The sequence below is a fragment of the Lipomyces doorenjongii genome (assembly GCF_038497915.1).
Source record: "Lipomyces doorenjongii strain NRRL Y-27504 unplaced genomic scaffold V1508scaffold_11, whole genome shotgun sequence".
NCBI lineage: Eukaryota > Fungi > Ascomycota > Lipomycetes > Lipomycetales > Lipomycetaceae > Lipomyces > Lipomyces doorenjongii.
In genome coordinates this window covers 41,936-60,948 of record NW_027118078.1, presented here as the reverse complement: position 1 = coordinate 60,948, position 19,013 = coordinate 41,936, and the positions used below count along the sequence as shown (strand labels likewise).

The following is a 19,013-nucleotide window of genomic DNA, read 5'->3' as shown; positions in this document are numbered from 1 at the left end:
ATTAAAATACTAATAAGCGTATTATTACTTCAGATGTAATGTGAAAGATTTCTACAATGCCGTTGAATTTTTTTTAGCTGCAGATTACTGGCTGGATCCACGTGGCATGGAGGGACAGAGAATTTCCAAACGTTAACTGCACATTGTGGAGATATCCGTGAAATTTCCGTTGGGGGATGTACGTCGCGCTGCGTTCATTTCATTTAGCAACGGTACGAAAGCAGATGCCGAAAGCGCTGGGGAGCCGGTGGAAGGGCCAAAGGAAGGATGAACGCGGGATGATTCGGTGCACCTGCGGGTCGGAACAACGTCGGAGAATGGCTGTCGACGATGAAGTAAGTGTGTGTCGTAATTGTGTCGGATGGGGGAAGATCACCGATTTGCGAAGTATATGGCTAGCCTATCGAGCATGTATCAAAATAGCCGCAACTGGAGAACAGTGATGCGGGATTGACAGTCACGTGCAGGCGATCTTGGGTCCGGTGGAAGCGTGGGGATTGTACTAGCAGATCCGAGGGGAGTGCAAGATTGGGCAGGCCCAGAAATATCCGGCCCGGCCCTGTGCCTTTCGGGCGTCCGGCTACATTTACCCGGCTTCGTCTACTTCTCTTTGCGCACCGCGATCACTCCGAGACAGAGACTTTGGCTGTCGTCACCTTCAGTCTTTCATGGCCGCTCAAATATGAAGAACTTGACGATATTTTGAGTGGTAGTATCGGTAGAGAACAGGTTGTCTGTGTAGAGCAGGTTTGTGTGGTCGTGCAAAACAATTTACTTTACTTAATATGTTCATGCCTATACACCAGGGGCCCTTCACCGGTCATAAAGCGGGGAAGAGTTCTTAGTTTCAGGGTATTGTTTGGCTCCCTACCAGCGGATGCGCGGGACGCAATGTCGGTGCCAAACACGCGAACGCGGTCAGTCGCATCGGAAGGTCACGGCCACACGGCATGTGGGATATCACCAACCAATCGAAACCCGGGTCGACGTTCATTTGCCGATGGCTATGATATACGATGGCCCTTTCGTATGCTCGTTAATGGTGATGGACGAGTAAATCAGCCTGCGGGGCAAGTCTCAGCGTTGACTTCGACTGTGTTGGGGGCCATAAGTGCTCTCACCAGTGTCGTGCCTCTTATAGATAGCTTTTGTAAATGCTAATAGTATACTACTGGTTGACGTATGTCTTCCGGTACAGAGTCTGTTGGCTAGTCTCCCGCAACTATCAATACATGCGACCAGCTCACTTTCGCTATGAGTACTATCTAATGGAACAGAACAGTTTATTCATTGAAACAGGCCGGCAAAAGCCTGGGTCGGTCGAGCGGTCCTAGCACATTTGGTCTCTCAGCCGGTCCCGGGTAAGAACGCAAGTGTGCCATGTGGTGCGGCTTGCGGCGCAATCGTCGCAGCAGTGAGATGCGTCGTGTTCTTGTGACCAGAACAAGTGAGGTCGCAACCCAAGCGAGCGCCGCAGCAGACGAAAACCCGAACCCTGGAAGGAAGGAGCCAACCGCGACGACGGCATTGCATTTATATGCTCATGCTCTCGCTCCTCCACTCGATTGCTACCTGTCTGTTTGACCCTCCTCGCTCCAGCTCCAGTTTCGTTGATCACCGCCGGCTCTCGACAATTATGACAGAATCAAACGGAATCAACGGCACTCACGTCAACGGCAATGGCAACGTTGTCCCCGTCGTCATCGAGGCGCACAATGTCTTGGCCAGTCCCGTCCCCGCAAAATACTTCGAGTAAGTGTGCTTAATACGACTTCCAGTACGCCCAGTGCGAGTCTACGGCGTATCTCAGCATCGAGTGCAACGAGTGAAGTGTGTGCCTCTGTGATTCGCGCCGTACGATATGAATTCATGCCTGGTCCGGTGCGAGCGAAGGATGATGACCATTGAACACAGTCGGAGCCACTTCTTCTGGTTTCACATCCGCCGGCTTTCGACTTCAACCTCGCGCGCCGCGATGGAGCAGCTTTCCGTTCGAAATGCTCGGGCGCCCGTTGGGTAAACGAGCCGCTCGTGCTGCAGTTCCTATACCTACACTCCCACGCAGCTGCGGCTCGGGTCCCAACACCAAGATCCGCTATAGCTAATTGCTTCCACTTCCACCGGAAGAGACAAACCCGTGTACGATCTAAATTTGCACTTTTATCATCGCTCGTATTCGGACCTCGCTCAATTCCTCGCATTTCCAGTTTCGCTACATGTACTAACACTCGAATTGTGACACATCTAACTTTCATGTAGGAAGCACCCCGCCAAGCCCCACATTTCGTCCCTCGCTGAATACAAGGCCCTGTACAAGGAGTCTCTGGACTCGCCAGACACGTTCTGGAGTCGCATGGCTAACGAGCTCCTCACTTTCTCCCGCCCATATACAAAGGTCCAACATGGAGGGTTTGAGTACGGCGACTCTGCGTGGTTCCTCGACGGAATGTTGAACGCGTCATACAACTGTGTCGACCGGCACGCGTTTGCAGATCCCGACAGAATTGCCATCATCTTCGAGGCTGATGAGGAGAAGGACTCGCGCAAGATTTCATACGGCGAGCTTCTACGAGAGGTTTCTAAGGTTGCCGCCACGCTTAAGTCCTTTGGCGTCACGAAGGGCGACACTGTTGCTATTTACCTCCCGATGATTCCTGAGGCCATCATTGCCCTTCTCGCCGTCGTCCGTCTCGGTGCGATTCACTCCGTCGTCTTCGCAGGCTTCTCGTCTGGATCTCTTAGTGACCGAGTGCTTGATGCCAACTCCAAAGTCGTCATTACTACTGACGAAGGCCGACGTGGCGGCAAGGACGTGTCCACCAAGCGCATCGTCGATGACGCCCTGAAGAGCTGTCCCGATGTCAAACACGTTCTTGTCTACCGTCGTACCGGTGCCGTCATCCCATGGACTCCTGGCCGCGACTACTGGTGGCACGAAGAGACTGTCAAGCACCGGCCATATTTTCCACCTGTCGACGTCGCCTCCGAAGATCCCCTCTTCTTGCTTTATACCTCTGGCTCCACTGGCAAGCCCAAGGGTGTCCTTCATACAACCGCTGGATACCTATTAGGTGCTGCCATGACCGGCAAGTACGTGTTCGATATCCACCCCGGCGACATCTACTTCACTGCTGGTGACGTGGGTTGGATTACTGGCCACACCTACGTCCTCTACGCTCCTCTCCTCCTTGGTGTCACCACGGTTGTGTTTGAAGGTACTCCCGCTTATCCCAGCTTCTCGCGATACTGGGATATTATTGAGAAGTACAAAGCCACCCAGTTCTACGTCGCTCCCACTGCCCTCCGTCTCCTCAAACGAGCCGGCGACGAATTTATCCACCACGACCTTTCCTCTGTGCGCACGCTCGGTTCTGTCGGCGAGCCTATCGCGCCAGAAATCTGGAACTGGTACCACGAGAAGATTGGCAAGGAGGAGGCTCATATTGTCGACACATACTGGCAGACCGAGACCGGGTCAAATATCATCACCCCGCTGTCCGGCGTGACCCCGACCAAACCTGGCTCTGCCTCGCTCCCATTCTTCGGCATTGAGCCCGCCATCATCGATCCTGTTTCCGGCGAGGAGCTCTTTGGCAACGACGTCGAAGGTGTTCTCGCCATCAAGCGTCCGTGGCCGAGCATGGCGCGATCAGTCTGGAACTCGCACGGCCGTTACCTCGAGACCTATCTCCACCCATACCGAGGCTACTATTTCACCGGCGACGGCGCCGGTCGCGATCACGAAGGCTACTACTGGATCCGAGGTCGCGTCGACGACGTCGTCAACGTCTCTGGCCACCGTCTCTCGACCGCTGAAATCGAGTCTGCCCTAATCCAGAACAGTAATGTAGCCGAAGCTGCCGTTGTTGGTACCCACGACGACTTGACAGGCCAAGCTGTCAACGCCTTTGTCGTCCTGAGGGGCGATATCGAAGAGAACATGGTGGACATGAAAAAGGAGCTTATTCTGCAGGTACGCAAGTCTATCGGTCCCTTCGCGGCGCCGAAGAACATAATCATTGTCTGCGACCTGCCTAAAACCCGATCCGGCAAGATCATGCGGCGTATTCTCCGAAAAGTCCTAGCCGGCGAAGAAGACGGTCTGGGCGATATCTCGACACTCGCAAACCCGTCCATTGTCGAGGAAATCATCGCGACTGTTAAGGCATTGAGAAAGTAAAGGTAAGGATATCGCATATATATATGAGTGGTTATGGGGTGTGTACTATGAGTAAAATAATCTCTGACTTTCTTTGATATCGTGTTAGTTTTTTTGGTCATGTGTTTTTGTATAGTGAATCATAATATGTTTGGTCATCTCTTTGGCTCGTGATTGACTTCAGATTGAGGTTTCCAAGTTACCTGTGAACTGCCAAAGTGGATAAATATGGCGTAATTGGAAGATTAATTGTGCATATGCTCCTTTTTCATTCATAACTGGCTAAAGTGATTTTGAGTTTCACTGACACACACCAGTCGAAATCTTGGGCTGAATGGGATTGTGATGTAATGTAATTTCATGCATACCTTTCCAACCTCCTCGGTGTGGGGGTGGGCATACCTGAAGGATCGAGAACGCCGTAAGGATTGCGGTTTACGGATGCACGGCTGGTCGTCTGGTTTAGCTTGGTTTGCATTTACATAATAACTAGCGAGAGTTTGTCCTGGTCTCCTGGATTAGAATACTCATTGTTCCACAGATAGATGTAAGTAGTAAGACGGAAATGTGGCACTTTCCTCACTATCACGAGTTGTTATTATGTCAGTTCCGTGTACAGTGGACAATTTCCTGCTGCTTCTGTACAGAACGAAATCACTGTTTTGATCGGTTATCATAATTAGCGCCTTAGCCGTACTATTACTCACAGCGGAATCAGCCGTCCTCAGATAAATTGTCGTAGTGACATCTTGCCGTATGGTAGTCAGCTAGCATTTAACAAATAATTTAATTACTTCAATTTGCTCGCTCCATCCACCAAGCGCATCGTCAAAGCGGATAAAAGAAACGCATAATTAGAGTTTCGCCATTCGATAGCGCGAGGCCAAAATACGTCAGTACCGTATATGAAGACTGGCTCTCCTTAACATGGAGCAGATATATCCATAAGCGCGCGGCGCCGCAACACGAGCACGGCGTGCGGTGTCAATTTCGTCCAGAGTTTCATTGTGTACTTTGCAATCTACTTTGTTTGTGGACATATCGCGAGTCCAGGGTTGAAGGACGGTTGAATTGCGAGCTTCGACAAAGGCGTGGTTATACTTTTTCAATTTCTGCTCACCTGCGGCATTTCAGTTGGATACAGGAATAGCGGAGAGCGCGGCGAAGTCCTTGTGTTGGTGTCATCGCTTTTTTAAGGGACTTATTGCGATCTTTTATATTCCCAAACTAGAAAATACTGCGCGTAGTCGCGCCATTTATTGGAATTATCTGGTTTTGTGATTTCGGCATTCTCGTTCGCGAGTTCATAACATCCGTCTGCTTACCACGTCGCAATGCATTTCTCAATACCGTCTAGGTCGGCGGACCAAACGACGCTGCCCGGCTCACCATCCTTCAAGGCCAAGTCTCGCGCATCATCACACCGTACAGGCTACGCACCGTCATTCTTCGCCCGACTACGCTCACTAATCCTCCACCCGGCACCCCCACTCCAGAGCTCGACAACGCCCGAGAAAAAACGACAATCGACCCGACGCACAACCGTGTCGGTGCTAGTGATTGCAGTATTCGCTGTGGTGGCGATTTTCTTCACAATAATGTACGTCCTGTTCGCCAACATCGCGACATTGGACCCTATTGGCCCTCGAGTCGTACTCGTGCTCGGGCTTGATAATACAAAGTACAAAGACGACTACCTCGCCAAGATCGTCGAGAACAGAAAGGAATACGCCGACGCGCACGGTTACGGGCTCTACGTTCGATATGTTTCCGATTTCAAGAATCTCGTTCACGACGTCACGAAACAGGGATGGCAAAAGCTGCCACTCATGCGCAGTGCGATGCAGGCAAACCCTGGGTCGACGTATTTCTGGTATTTGGACCAGAATGCGATTATCATGAACCCGAACTTGGATATCGAGTCGCATATTACGGACGTCAAGAGATTGAATAGTCTCGTATTACGGGACGTGCCTGTTGTGCCGCCCGATTCGACGATACGCACCTATAGGCACGTCCCCGCTGATCGCATGAAGTTCATCATAGCACAGGATCACGAGGGTTTCCAAACTGGGAGTTTTATCCTTAAGAATGAAGAATATTCGTGGTACGTTCTGGACGCTTGGTTCGACAAGTTATATCAGGAATACAAATTCCAAAAGGACGAAAAAGGCGCACTCGAACACCTCGCACAATGGCACCCGACCGTGCTCAGCAAAATGGCGATTATTCCGCAGCGTATATTTAACGCTTATCCAAACGGAGTTGGCGAGTCGATGTATCAGGATGGCGATTTCGTCGCCAGTCTATCCGGGTGCGATACGCCTGAGCGGAGTTGCTTGCGCGAGTTTGAGAGACTGTGGGACAATCGGGGGCGGGTCGTGAACTGAATATCAGAGTGAGGAAAGTTATGCTACGTGAACCATGCTTGGAGGGGGCAGAGTAATATTGAACGGTTTGTAGATGGGTGTCGGAATATTCATGTTTGTGTTTGTGCTCGATGTCTTTATGTCATCTTGGAGATAATCATATATCTATCTATGAGGTTCATTTTTGTATCATATTTTGCTAATAAACTTCCGAAGGACAATAATGGAAAGTTTCAGTCGAAATTAAAACACGGAGCGGAATATGGTGACATTCCAACTTAAAACACTTTAGCTGCGAAATTATACATGTATTGCTCGAATGGTAATGCTTAATGCTGCCGTCCATAAAGTTGTCGCGCATAAAAACATCTAGATTGATCTATATAATTCATGCGATAAGCACTGCGTCAAAAAATCTCGTAGGAGCCTGGGAGTTTTATCGCCCTACCCTGACCACGCTCAACCGGACCAGTTTCAGCGCAATCTAATTACAAAGCTATCTTCACCACATCGGCCAGTGTCCGTCGCTAAAGCGACTTATTCCGTGGCAATTCACAATATCGCTACTGATTAAAGAACCTCGGAAATGCAAGCGGCGCAGCCGTCGAATTCAGCCGGACAGCCGTCGGCCACGAGAGGAATCCACAGCCCCCCGGCTGTGAAGGGTGCTGAACGCAATGTCGCTGTTCCTCCGGGAATTGTTGCGTTGTTTTTGGCGCGGTTTGATACTAAGCGCGGGTATGCTATTTGCTTTTATTGGAAGTGGCAGGTAGTGGGTTAATGCGGATTATGTAGATATGTTTTCGACTGGCAGAAAACTGCGTCGAGTGGTAAGTTCAAAAATTTCGTCAATACTCAGAATTATGGTATAACATAGACTCTGCGTGCAGCTATCACTCTCGACATGGTGGAATTTAAAGCATTCCCATCCGGTCTTCACCATTCGAAGGAAGACGTGATTTACTTCACCCACGGCGAATTCTATTCCGGTGTCAGTGTGTACCGGCAACTCGAGACTGACAACCCAGTTGAGCGATTTTCTAGAATGTACTCACTCGGAGTGCTAGTTCCTGGCGGGATAATATTGAAAGCGCGAGCTGCATACGGTGCTGCTGGACGGTTGGGGCGTTGCTGGGGACATGTTGAAGGACTGAAGACGCTGTTGAGGTATATCGGGAAGCAATCCTTAGAATTTGCATGAGTGGCTAATTATTCTAGTGAATATGTGCGGAATCCAAATGACTACGGACCTCTAGAGACATATTACAGCCTGTATGGTATGTCCGCCGCTTCGGCTTCGCCGTCAACAACGGCCTCAACATCGTCAATGCCACTGGAAACAGCACTCTACCACCCTCCACGTCGTCCATTTGAACTAAGTACGTCAAAACTAAACGGATATGCCGCAGCGTCAAACTCCGACAACGACGCGGACTCCCTCGCCGGCTCAAACCTTGCCACATCGTCGCCTATCCTCCCCAAGTCTCACCCAGCACATTCATTACCCTCGTTCCTCGACACATTCGGGCCGTTAGTATTCAAAGTCTGGAAAGCGGCACTTGCTCGAGAACGAATATTGATTGTAGGAGACGTGCCGATTGAGCAAGGCTGTCATTTCGTCTACGATATCGCCATCCTCGCCAATATCCCGAATTCGATCGCGGAATTACTCCCGATACCAGCTTACCGAATTCGTCCATTATATGCGATCGGCGTATACGACCTCGAATACGTCAAGTCGCTATCATCACTTCCGCCCGCAGAGGAAGCACGGCAGAAGAAGCATAGTCCGTTTTATGGATGGATTGCCTACACAACGGATAAGATCCTGCAGGACAAATCGGATTTATATGACGTCGTCATAAAGTTGCCGCCATTAACGACATCCATGCACGCCGCTACATCGGCTCTCGCACAGTCTGGACCTGGATCGGCGCAGTCGTCTGACCATTCTGCTTTATATTTCCCAGTTAACGAAACATCAGGGCGGATATTATATCCCGTGGTGTATTACACTAGCTCCCCTAAAACCCACTTGAAAGCGTCAATTCGGGATATGCGACGTTTCCAGGCGTTGGAAGCACAGATCGGATATTCCATTGATCCCCGACATCGATGGTACAGACAATGCTACGACCACGCAGAAGCAGAAGAACAAGCGACCGCTCTAGAACGCCGGTTGACATCCAGCTCAGGGTCGTCAAGCGGATTCTCGGCTGGTCAAGTCCAGCCGTCGAGCGACGTAATGGCATTGCTCTCATCGCAGGATATGACGGATGCGACTGACGAAGACGAGATTTACAACGACGACCCGGAACTGTTTTTCTCGACCAAGACGGATTTGCAGACTGAACATCCATCTTGGAAGCAGCTCACGTGGCTTGGCTTTTTATGGTGGGCGTCGGCGGGTGAAGAAGCGCGGATTGACGAAGAAGAGATTGTGGATGCCATGGTCCGGAAGGGCCTAGAAAATAATGACACAACCACGTCGCTCGACCATATTTCTGCTGTCGGACGGGACACGCGCCCGTTGCTCCTTGATGACTCAGTCTCGAGATCCTCGTCAGTTGCAGCAACGCCAATGGCCGTGTCGAACGAGGAAGAAAGCTTAATGTACATCACGCCATTCCAGGATCTGGCTCAGCTTGACGAGGTATTGCGGAAACGGGCAACCGTGGCACGAAAGGCAGGTACTTCGGAGGGCGAAGAATCAGAGGATGAAGTCGCCACCTCGGGAACGGCCATCGCAATCTCTGAGTCTTCGAAACAAGTCTCCATAATTGCCTTCTTCCACCGATTCACGGCCCGAATATTCTCGGAACTTGCAAGACTGATTCAAGAGCAAAATCTTATCGTTCAAAAAGTCGAGCCACGACGGAAAAAACGCAACGGCGCCATACGTGATGACGCGATGCTAGACGCGCGACAAACATTGTGGATTTCGAAAGTGGATATGCTGGCCATGGGTCTAGATCCTTGGAGCGAGAGCGATTCGAGATTTGTGAGCACAATTGTAGAGAGGTGGTGGGGTGGGCAGATTGAAACGAGGCGAGATAATGAGTTTTTGAATTCAATTACATTTTGTTGTTGACTTTTGTTTTGCATTATTAATGTGGAAGGTGAGAGCGTGATAAAAACGTTGGATTTGGTTCTATGTGTATTATATAGACATGGCGAGGTTGTTCTCCATTGAGATCTCCGTTGTTATTCGTTTCTGACTATCATTTTTGGTGTCTTCGGGGGAAATAGTTTTACATTTCATTCGTTTCACGTTTTATTTCCAATTGACTTTGATCATGGTGTTAGTATAACTTGCATGGTAATACTTTATTTGATCAACGAATCGAACATATATACTCCTATCATCCGCACATGATACCTAGAATTTTATATGTCACGCAACTATCTACAACATACAGAACCAAGGCGTTTGTCTAGCCTATATAATCATCTATAACTCGTCATGCTGGGGTTCTTCATTTTCTTCCGGCTCCGCTTCTGCTGTCGAACTCTCCTCGAACGACAACGTCTCAGTCGATGTCAATATCGTAGCGGTAGCAACTGTAGACGTGCCCGCTTCCGCTGCCCCTTCCTCCGGTCCATCAGCGGGGATTACTAGCTCTTCGGCACTATCTACCTCAGCGGACACTTCTGCAGCAGCAGCCGACGCACTTGCACGCAACTCCGCCTCTATACTAGCCAGTTTCTGCTTTTCTCGCTGAAATACTATTTTCTCAAATTCCTTCAACTCTTTCATCTTCTCCTCCAATTTATCCAGAATCATACTCTCACCCTCGTCATACAACCATTCTAGTGCACCCGCGGCCCGTCGCAAAAATGTCTGGCGTTCCTCCTCGCTTAAATGCTCCATGAACCGCTGCTGCTCGTACTCTATCCATTCGCGTATTTTGTACGAGTAAGATTCAACATCATTGCGGACTGCGTCTCTAGCGTGTCGGTCGCTGTCAAGTTTGTCGAATGCTCGGAGACGGGCTGTCGAAGAAGCTTTAGTAGCGCGACCCATATTGCGGGAGCCACTGTACGAGACCGCGTACTTCACGGGCTGTTTAACAACACGGGGCTTCGGCGGGACAGTCGCTTGTGGCCTCTTGCTGGTCGTCGACGAGGACGCAGTCATTGATTCCGAGTCCGTGGGCGCCTCGGTTGCAGTGGTAGTCTCGCTCGCCGTTGTTGATTCCTCTGGGGAGGATGATTTCTCGCCCTTGAAAAAGTTGAACACTTTTTGCTTGAAATCCTCGGCTTCAGAGTCGTCGCTTTCGGCAGGAACAACTGGACGCGTAACATTACATTGCCACGACACGCCGTGCACATCAAAAACCCTGCTCACTGTCAATTCGGCGTCTAGAACAAATGTCAACTCAGTGCAATTGTTCGATTGAAGAAGTTTCTTCTTAGATTCCTGAATACTATGAAGGCCATAAGTAAACAGCGGTCGTCCATCTTCGCGGAACTTCAATGTGGCATCTTCAAGGTTCTCAGGCAGCTGCAGCTCGATGAGTGATCGATTGCCGGTCACCGGGGAACCCTTGGGGAACAAAGTCATGGTACCAATAATACCGCCGTCAGAATCCGAAACAACAACATCGTACTCCCAAATCGCAGGATCCAATACATTGATTTCCTTAGACTTGAACTGTTTTGACACACTCACACCTCTGAATGTCGCACCCATAACTGCGGCTTCGTCGGCGTTGACGTTCTTCGACACCTTGGATGCATCCCCTTTCAGAACGTCTTTAACTAGAACTTGCTGGAAAATAGGAACACGAGTAGTACCACCCATCAAAATAACCGACTGAATATCTAAAATATCCAAATTTGCGGCTTGCAAGGCGTCGTCGAATGGTTTGCTGATACGCGGCAAGACATCTTGGATCGCGTCTTCGAATTCGGCTCGACTGACCATGGTACGAAAATCGATGTCATCGTACAAGCTCTCGACTGACGCTTTGACTTCGGTGTTTGCGCTCAAGATAGTCTTGACGCGCTCGGCTTCTTTGTGCAATCTGACTAGTGCGCGTGGGCTTGAAAGAATGCCATCGCCATGGGCCTCGATAAAACGCGCAAGTAGAATTTCGTAGATCCGCTGATCTAGAAGATCGCCTCCAAGGTTCTGATCGAAGCCGACACCTTCAACCGTAATATTGAGAGCTGATTTGCCAAATCGGTGGCTCCCTTCTTGACCTTCCTGAAAGGAAACAAGCGTCGCCGAGGTTGATCCTGCTCCCATGTCCAAAACAAAGTGATATTGTTTTTCGTTGCCGAATGACCTTGCCGACGCGTAATTGATAGCTGTAGCCACTCCGTCGGGAACTAAGGCAGTCACTCGCACACCCGCGATGTCAGCGGCGTCAATAATGGCTTTCCGCTGTACTGAGTCAAAATACGGCGGAACGGTGATGGCAACGTCGTAGATCCTCGAAGTTGCAGATGACTTCGGCAACATTTCCTCACCAAGGGTCTTAAGGTGGGATATTGACATTGCGAGTAGCTCTTCGACTGGGAACGACGAATCAGCCGTCTTCAATGAGACCGTAGATCTGTTGCTCGATGGGATTAGTTCTATTCCCGGATGTTGGGCCAGATACCCTTCTGCCTCCGAAGACGAGACGGATCGCCCTAGCAGGGGCTTAAAATGTAAAAAGGCGGTGGATGGTGTTCGTGGCGCCTACCATTGTTAGCTTGCCATCGTCATTGTTTCAATGGATCTTTTCAAGAATCCAAATAACCATATAGCTCATTACGTACAATTCCAGCGGCGGCGCTACCATATAACCGTTCTTCTCCCTTGAATGCAACTCCAGACACATCTTTCCGCTTGGAATCCCTCGTGAGAACGATCTCGAATGGAACACCGGGAGCAACGAGAGCGGCTTTTGTGGTGGACTGGCCAAAGTCAATGCCTAAAATTGCTGCAAGCGCCGGTGCTGGTATCAATACCAGGGTAATTAAAAATGTGAGAAACAGGAAGGGTCGCAGTCGGATCATAGTTGATGCAGAGTCGAGCGCATGTATGTTGTGTCACTCTATATCGTATACTAATACTAACCCGAGACTCCGAATAAAATTTTTTTTGGGTAATTGGCAATTTCAAATCCTTCCTAATCTGAGCTGAAGGTCGGAGGAAATACGTTCAGGAGATCAAGTGTACGAATCAACAGTGTAATATATTGTGCATGCGGTTTCGAAGGTTCGTAGATGCTACGTGTGCAGAAGAGCACTCGCCCCTGATTCTGGGGTTCTTTTGGATTCATTTCTACAAGCGGTCATTGGGTTCTGTCCCAAACGAGAGAGAGGACCGACTCGCCCCAATATAGAACTTCTAGAGAATAGAGCCGAAACTTCTTATTGAATTTATCGTTAAAAATGTCGAGGATTAAGCTGATAAAAAGATTAAACCAACGCACACAATGCTATTAAAACACACTTAACCGTAGTTTAAAGCATTAGTTGCAAAATGAAATGGCATATTTCTACGGTTAACCCTAACCCCGAGACTTAACGATATGCTGCGACCGCCGAGATATTCCACGTAAGGCGTTAGTGGTTTAGCGGTAAAATTCGTCGTTGCCATCGACGAGCCCCCGGTTCGACTCCGGGCTGACGCATTGCTCTTCGAGATCTTTTTTTCGTACATATTTCGAATATATTACCTGTGATTTAGATCTCCATAAGGATGTATAACCAATACGTAGTCAGTGGGGTCTTTTGTGATTTTGTGGCCAGATCTATTGCAGAAAAATCAAGAGCCTATTATTCACTTCTTGCAAGCTTATTACCCCGTCGAGGTCAGGAATGTACAATCATGTGTCCCCGAACACCAACTGATACTAGCTACTACCGTTCATATTTCCACTTTTAAATCGCAATGGCTACTGACCGTGACTTCGACGATTGTCCAGATATTGCAAAATCAGCGCCGACACTTCTGCGCGACTTCTCATATCGTCTTAACCAGGCGCTCGCGTTTGGCTACGACACTTCAGAAGTTGATGTTACATCGATAGTCTCTCAGATTGAACCGTTTCAAGACTCACCTCAGCTTATCGATCCGATACTTGAAGACACAGTCGTAGCTGTTTGCCGTGCGTTTTTGGCGACCAGAAAGCAGTGGCATTGCCGAGTTTTGTATGTCCTTGTCAAGATTAGGGGCGCCAAAGCTGTGGGCAGGTTTTTTCCCAACGATGTCGCATTATTGGAACGTATTTTGCTTGAAATGGAGGAGAGTGAGGGTGAGAACAGACAGTGGGAAAGCAAATATGTTCTGTTGAGTTGGTTGTCAGTGTTAGTGCTCACGCCGTTCAAGTTGTCGAGTATTGGGAACGATATAGCATTTCGGATATACGCGCTCACTGGCAAATACATGTGTGCACCTGGAAGAGAACGTGAAGCAGCAGCAAGTACTTTGGCGAGGTTTTTGGTACGAGCCGATACGCAAGCCAAATATCTCCCAAAATATATTGAAGATTGTAAGGCTGCATCTACATCAAATATTTTTGCGATACTAGGAACTACAGCCACACTTGCTGCTCTGTTCTCTTTGAGCTCACCCCAGGACATTGAGCCATTTCTCCCCCAGATATTAGTTGTTCTGGCCTCCTTGAAGCGTTCTCAGAATGCTAGCGCGAATTCTCTCTTGCGAAAACTGTTATGCAAGGCAACTTACAGAATTGCGTTGTGTTCTCTCGCACTATGTTCTAGTGAAGTGCCAGAGTCTGTTGAAAACTGTCTCGGCGAGCTGATAACGACAGCACTGGCGGACAAAGATACATTAGTGCGTTACAGCGCTTCCAAAGCAATTTCACGTGTCGCTCAAACGCTCACCAAGATTGACCTCGAGCTTGTCTTCGTGCCAGAAATTATCGACAATCTTTTCGTATCATGTTTCCCAGACCCAGAGGATGCCGCAGCTGACAGCAGGATTGCGGATAGATGGCATGGTGGCTTACTTGCTCTCGCAGAGCTTCTCCGACGGCATGTATTACCCCTTCCTGAGTACGCCATGAAGTTGCTTGAGGTCACTCGTGCAGGTCTACGATTTGAAATCCGCATGACCACCCATGCTCTCGGTGCCAACGTTCGTGATGCGGCATGCTATGCTGCGTGGTCGATGTTTCGACACTATCCGGGCCTCTGCAATGGAAATCCTGCAACGACGGAACTTGTGCAACAGACTCTCTCGGAGCTAATGCTAGTGGCATGTTTTGATAGGGAAGTCAATAATCGCCGAGCTGCCGCAGCGGCAGTACAGGAATGTATTGGTCGTCATTCAGAAGTGGTCGAGAATCTAGAAACAGGCATTGCTCTTGTGCAAATTTTAGATTATTTTGCCATCGGAAGCCGGGTATACGCGTGTCTGGAGATGTCCAGGCGGACGTTGAAGTTGGGAGTCGTACATGGCATGGAAGAATTTTTGGTCGAGAGGGTTATTTGCAGTTGGGATGTCGAAATGCGGAGGCTGGCTGGCAAAGCACTGGCACTAATAGTGTCTGATAAAGAGATAGTTGGAGAATTCGCGTTGAAGCTGCTGGATTTGATGAAGGAGTTACCAGATGGAAAGTCTTTCGATGAGAGGCATGGATATCTATACGCCTTAGGAGAAATTCTTGATATTTTGTCAAGTAATGATCCGACGATTCCGACCATCATTCAACGTTTGAAAACTGTGTTTGACAGCATGCAATTTCCGGCTCACCAAGCGTTCATACTATATGACGCTGCTCTACACATCATTGGCCCTGCAGCATCACTATTAAGCAGAAATGGTCACGATATTCCCCAAATATATATGACAATTATGGAAGAATCACTGTCATGTACAGGTGAAGACTCATCCACATCAACCGTACACGCCTCAGCTTGTTCGGCTGTATCGCGATTACCGAACGGAATTGTCGATGCTCACAGATGGATTAAGTACGCCACGGCTGGTAGGCCAGGATTTGTTCTCGCTCTTGGAAGCCTTCGACCTCACGTGGATGAATCAGTGATCATATCTATCTGCGACCTCGCATCCGCATCTCAGAAAGAATGCGACATCTCAATTCGTGTTGCTAGTGTCCGCGCGTTTGATGCGCTCCTATCATCGGATGGAGAGTGGGTCTCAGATAGTCCCCTTTACAAATCAAAGGTCCTGTTAGCACTCGCGTGTGGTCTGCAAGACTACACCACACTTCCGTCACGCGGTGACATTGGCTCTCACCTGCGCCGGGCATCGATCAAGACAGTAACAGCTCACGCGTTGAAGCTCTTTTCATCTTCTGAATCCTCAGACGAAGCCATTATCCTAACGAATCTGATCCGCATATCGTTGGAAAAAATGGATAAATTACGTCTCGACTCACTAAAAGCGTTACGAGTCATCATCCCATTACTTTCCATCGACGCAACCGAAATCCAACGAATTATCGCGGAGCCGGAATATAAAAATGACGACATACTTGCAAACGCCCACGGAAAGTACTTCAACCATATGATCCGCCTGTGTGGTAGTACAGAGTCTTCCCATTCTCGCTCAGCGACTTTAGGATTGGCTGCTTGCGTCGGTGGCGGAACAGGTGAAAGTGTTGTACGTGCTGCTCGCGATGCGGTTATGAGTTTCTTGGCAGCCCCCGAGATGGCCGAGAAGTGTCGTCGATTCGTACGCTCGGCGGTCGAATTATTTATCGAGAAGACGGAACATGCACCAAGCGCTGCACATCGCACACCACCGAAACGAGATTTCGAGATTGCAGAATTGATTAGTTTATTTTTTGACACGAACACACTTGCGGAGGAACAGTCGTCCTTGTATATCCAGATATATAATAAAGCTGCCAGGTTATATACTCTTGCGACGAAGACAAATAACCCGCAAAGAGTTGGTGTTACTATTGGATTGTTTAGTGGCCTATTTGCTGCTGCAAATGCTAGTGGCAAAGTCAAAGAAGCTGCCGCTAGAAAATTGGTTGGCGTGCTCGTTGGTGATATGAAGCAGGTATGTTTGTTTATATCTCAAGAGGCATTCAGTACTAACGCGTAATAATAGGCCCGGCAAGTAGCTTCAGATGCGTTGTTCCTTCTAGCAAGCGAGAATGGAGCTGAAAAAGTTGAAGAGATATTAAGTGAAATAGACTGGTCTACCTGTGATGACAAGGAGGTTTTAAAGAATGCTGAAAAGCGAATTTGCGAATCACTACTGAGGGCTGAATAAATTACACAAAATATTTGTAATGTATTGACATATGCTACGACGATTTATAAGACATAAAAATAGAGTAACTAATGCTTCTGCGGTTGTTGTTTAATTTTCCAGTGCTTCTAGCTGTTAAGAGAGAGCAGAACTCGTAATTTTCGCAATAAGGTTTATTCGCTCTATAGTACATCCCGGACTTTTTATTCTTCATATGCAAATGAGTCAAATGTTTATCGGACTTCAGCGTTTACCAATGATGGAGCAAGGACAACCTTACCATCCTTATTAATCAGCGGTCTCTCGCCATTGTCAGTCTTAAACACAACCTCCAACTTCTCATTCGTCGTGAAATTAGGCTGCAATGTTTCGAAGATCTTCTTCTTCGGGTTCAGCTGCTGCTGTGGAGTTCCGTCGAATCCCTCAAAGAACACTTTGTCACCAGCCTTTGAGCCTGAAGGTGGGATTGTAAGCTCAACCTTCTCCTCATTCGCCGCGCAGAGAACCATGGCCTCAGACTTTATTCCTCGCATAGTGACGGGCTTCAAGTTTGCAACGACGATAACGTACCGCTGCTGCATGTCCTCGAGCGGGATATGCTTCACGAGACCGCTGCAGACAGTTCGCGGGCCGCTAGGATCGCCCATATCAATCGTCGATACGTACAGCGTGTCCGCATCGGGGTGCTTGACAGCCTTCTGAATAAATCCAACACGTAAGTCAACGAGCGCAGGAGTGATTGGTACAGCCTCCTTCTTCGCAGGCTGCGGCTTAGGGCCCTTCTCTTTCTTAGCCCTGTTGTCGTTGTTGCCTAAAGGAGCGGTGCTGATGAATGTCGATTCGTCTGGCTTGTGGGCCTTGACAATCTCAGACTTCTGGACTCTGTCGGCCCAGAGAATGATGTTAGCGTTGGATTTGTATTCGTCAGGAGACCAAATCTCGGCAACTGGCTGCCTCACACGCCCGTAGATAATTAGATCTGCGAGCGATGGCTTGTCTGTGCCGAGGATGAACTTCTTTCCACCTAGAATGGTATTGAGCTTGGAAGCTGATGAGGGGAAGTTCTCCGACAGAGCGAGAACCTCAGTCTGCTTGGCTTCTTGCTCTGCCGTGAGGATTGGGAGATCCTTCTGAATTGCAGCGACGACTTGCTATGAAATTATTTCTTTAGTAATTCATCACCATAAACAAAATTGACAGTAAAATAGCTTCACTGTGACACTATATTCGAATCGATCACATACATCTGGGTCGGCATTTAGTAGCATCGCAGACGCGAAGGTCTTAGAAAGCAAATCGAGAGCTGGATCAGACATTGCAGATTTGGTGGAGTATCTAAATCTTTCGGAGGGTAAATTTAAGAATTGCGGCTGTAGAGGCTTTAATAAGAAGGTCCGTAGAGAATCTGACCCTAAGAATTTGCGCGTACTCAATTGTCGGGTGATAATGGGGACGTTCATCACCCCCCTCGAACAAAAATTGATGAGGTGTAAGGCGCGCCGGGACCTTGCGTGATGGGGTGTGCCGAATTTACAGCAGTTATCTGCCAATTCTCAGCAGTTTCACCTAGGTTCTATAACAAACCGTTCGAACACAATATGAATTATTTACGAGAGTTATTGACAATATCCTATTCCCTAACCTACTGACCTCTCTCTGTCTGGATACGTCAGATACACGCATGCCTATAGCGCAGCGGTCCTTGTAAAACTCGTAATAATTTAGGCGATTAGGGTTGCAGATACAATGCACGCATGCCCTATGCGCTCATCATTCGTCGAGAGGACATTAACCATGTGTCGATCAAAAAAACGGAGTTGGGAGTTAAGCGGGGATATGAATCAGGGTTCAGGGTTTAATTTTCGCCTGTAGAAACGTATAGCACGCGAATCAAGGTAAGAACACGCAATTGGTTACGTTGAAAGCTGCGCAACAAATCCCTAGCAACGTCGAAGGTTATTAAGCCGTAATATCCGTAATATTGGCAATAATATCCTGAAGAACCCCGAGATTAACGTTAAACGTGCAATTACACATTTGATAAAATTTAATCCTTAATTAAGCTATTAAATCAGCAGTGATCCAGTTTGCACGCTCGATGACCTGCGAACTTGGGTCAGCGGGTATTCCGCACGAAGATGACTGCTACCGCACTGGACACGCAACTGGAAATGGAATAATTCTGGGCTAGCTTGAATCGCTGGGTCGGGTTGGTGCCGTACACGAGAGTGAGTGCGGCTCAGGCGTTTCATGGCGGCGCCGCAGGAAACGCGTCATGGGGCTGAGAAGAGTG

General features: G+C 48.7%; 6 protein-coding genes and 1 non-coding gene across 7 annotated transcripts; 5 read left to right on the top strand and 2 right to left on the bottom strand.

Moving 5' to 3' along the window:
* Positions 1 to 1,636: 1,636 nt before the first annotated feature.
* Positions 1,637 to 4,180, top strand: V1508DRAFT_402955 (uncharacterized protein; the record flags this gene model as incomplete). The annotated part of the gene is made up of 2 exons (XM_066938523.1): positions 1,637 to 1,752; positions 2,260 to 4,180. 2 exons carry the CDS (start codon positions 1,637 to 1,639, stop codon positions 4,178 to 4,180), a joined length of 2,037 nt encoding a protein of 678 aa, XP_066797264.1.
* A 1,176-nt stretch (positions 4,181 to 5,356) lies between these two features.
* Positions 5,357 to 6,961, top strand: V1508DRAFT_28136 (galactosyl transferase GMA12/MNN10 family-domain-containing protein). Its single transcript, XM_066936522.1, has one exon. It carries the CDS (start codon positions 5,494 to 5,496, stop codon positions 6,547 to 6,549), a length of 1,056 nt encoding a protein of 351 aa, XP_066797263.1. The 5' UTR covers positions 5,357 to 5,493; the 3' UTR covers positions 6,550 to 6,961.
* Positions 6,962 to 6,971: 10 nt separating this feature from the next.
* V1508DRAFT_412910 (uncharacterized protein) lies at positions 6,972 to 9,911 on the top strand. Its single transcript, XM_066939692.1, has 4 exons — positions 6,972 to 7,266; positions 7,324 to 7,358; positions 7,419 to 7,695; positions 7,747 to 9,911. The coding sequence occupies exons 1-4, from the start codon at positions 7,115 to 7,117 to the stop codon at positions 9,617 to 9,619; spliced, it is 2,337 nt and encodes a 778-aa protein (XP_066797262.1). The 5' UTR covers positions 6,972 to 7,114; the 3' UTR covers positions 9,620 to 9,911.
* On the bottom strand, positions 9,837 to 12,747 carry V1508DRAFT_412906 (heat shock protein 70 family). Its single transcript, XM_066939691.1, has 2 exons — positions 12,298 to 12,747; positions 9,837 to 12,217 (listed from the first exon to the last, which is right to left on the bottom strand). Exons 1-2 carry the CDS (start codon positions 12,535 to 12,537, stop codon positions 9,980 to 9,982), a joined length of 2,478 nt encoding a protein of 825 aa, XP_066797261.1. The 5' UTR covers positions 12,538 to 12,747; the 3' UTR covers positions 9,837 to 9,979.
* A 339-nt stretch (positions 12,748 to 13,086) lies between these two features.
* Positions 13,087 to 13,157, top strand: V1508DRAFT_t24. Its single transcript has one exon. It is a non-coding gene; the product is annotated as a tRNA-Gly (tRNA).
* A 145-nt stretch (positions 13,158 to 13,302) lies between these two features.
* V1508DRAFT_28120 (armadillo-type protein) lies at positions 13,303 to 16,847 on the top strand. The gene is made up of 2 exons (XM_066936521.1): positions 13,303 to 16,525; positions 16,577 to 16,847. Exons 1-2 carry the CDS (start codon positions 13,418 to 13,420, stop codon positions 16,739 to 16,741), a joined length of 3,273 nt encoding a protein of 1,090 aa, XP_066797260.1. The 5' UTR covers positions 13,303 to 13,417; the 3' UTR covers positions 16,742 to 16,847.
* Positions 16,762 to 18,453, bottom strand: V1508DRAFT_412903 (uncharacterized protein). Its single transcript, XM_066939690.1, has 3 exons — positions 18,150 to 18,453; positions 17,965 to 18,090; positions 16,762 to 17,871 (listed from the first exon to the last, which is right to left on the bottom strand). Exons 2-3 carry the CDS (start codon positions 18,034 to 18,036, stop codon positions 16,954 to 16,956), a joined length of 990 nt encoding a protein of 329 aa, XP_066797259.1. The 5' UTR covers positions 18,037 to 18,090; positions 18,150 to 18,453; the 3' UTR covers positions 16,762 to 16,953.
* Positions 18,454 to 19,013: the final 560 nt, after the last annotated feature.

What these genes read in the sequence shown, in the direction of transcription:
- V1508DRAFT_28136 (XM_066936522.1), top strand. Translation starts at nt 5,494, where the DNA reads ATGCATTTCTCAATACCGTCTAGGTCGGCGGACCAAACGACGCTGCCC.
- V1508DRAFT_412910 (XM_066939692.1), top strand. Translation starts at nt 7,115, where the DNA reads ATGCAAGCGGCGCAGCCGTCGAATTCAGCCGGACAGCCGTCGGCCACG. An exon ending in CGGTTTGATACTAAGCGCGG is followed by an intron (nt 7,267 to 7,323) that starts GTATGCTATTTG and finishes CGGATTATGTAG; the next exon opens with ATATGTTTTCGACTGGCAGA. An exon ending in GCAGAAAACTGCGTCGAGTG is followed by an intron (nt 7,359 to 7,418) that starts GTAAGTTCAAAA and finishes CTCTGCGTGCAG; the next exon opens with CTATCACTCTCGACATGGTG.
- V1508DRAFT_412906 (XM_066939691.1), bottom strand. Translation starts at nt 12,537, where the DNA reads ATGATCCGACTGCGACCCTTCCTGTTTCTCACATTTTTAATTACCCTG. An exon ending in GTAGCGCCGCCGCTGGAATT is followed by an intron (nt 12,218 to 12,297) that starts GTACGTAATGAG and finishes TAACAATGGTAG; the next exon opens with GCGCCACGAACACCATCCAC.
- V1508DRAFT_28120 (XM_066936521.1), top strand. Translation starts at nt 13,418, where the DNA reads ATGGCTACTGACCGTGACTTCGACGATTGTCCAGATATTGCAAAATCA. An exon ending in TCGTTGGTGATATGAAGCAG is followed by an intron (nt 16,526 to 16,576) that starts GTATGTTTGTTT and finishes GCGTAATAATAG; the next exon opens with GCCCGGCAAGTAGCTTCAGA.
- V1508DRAFT_412903 (XM_066939690.1), bottom strand. Translation starts at nt 18,036, where the DNA reads ATGTCTGATCCAGCTCTCGATTTGCTTTCTAAGACCTTCGCGTCTGCG. An exon ending in TACTAAATGCCGACCCAGAT is followed by an intron (nt 17,872 to 17,964) that starts GTATGTGATCGA and finishes ATAATTTCATAG; the next exon opens with CAAGTCGTCGCTGCAATTCA.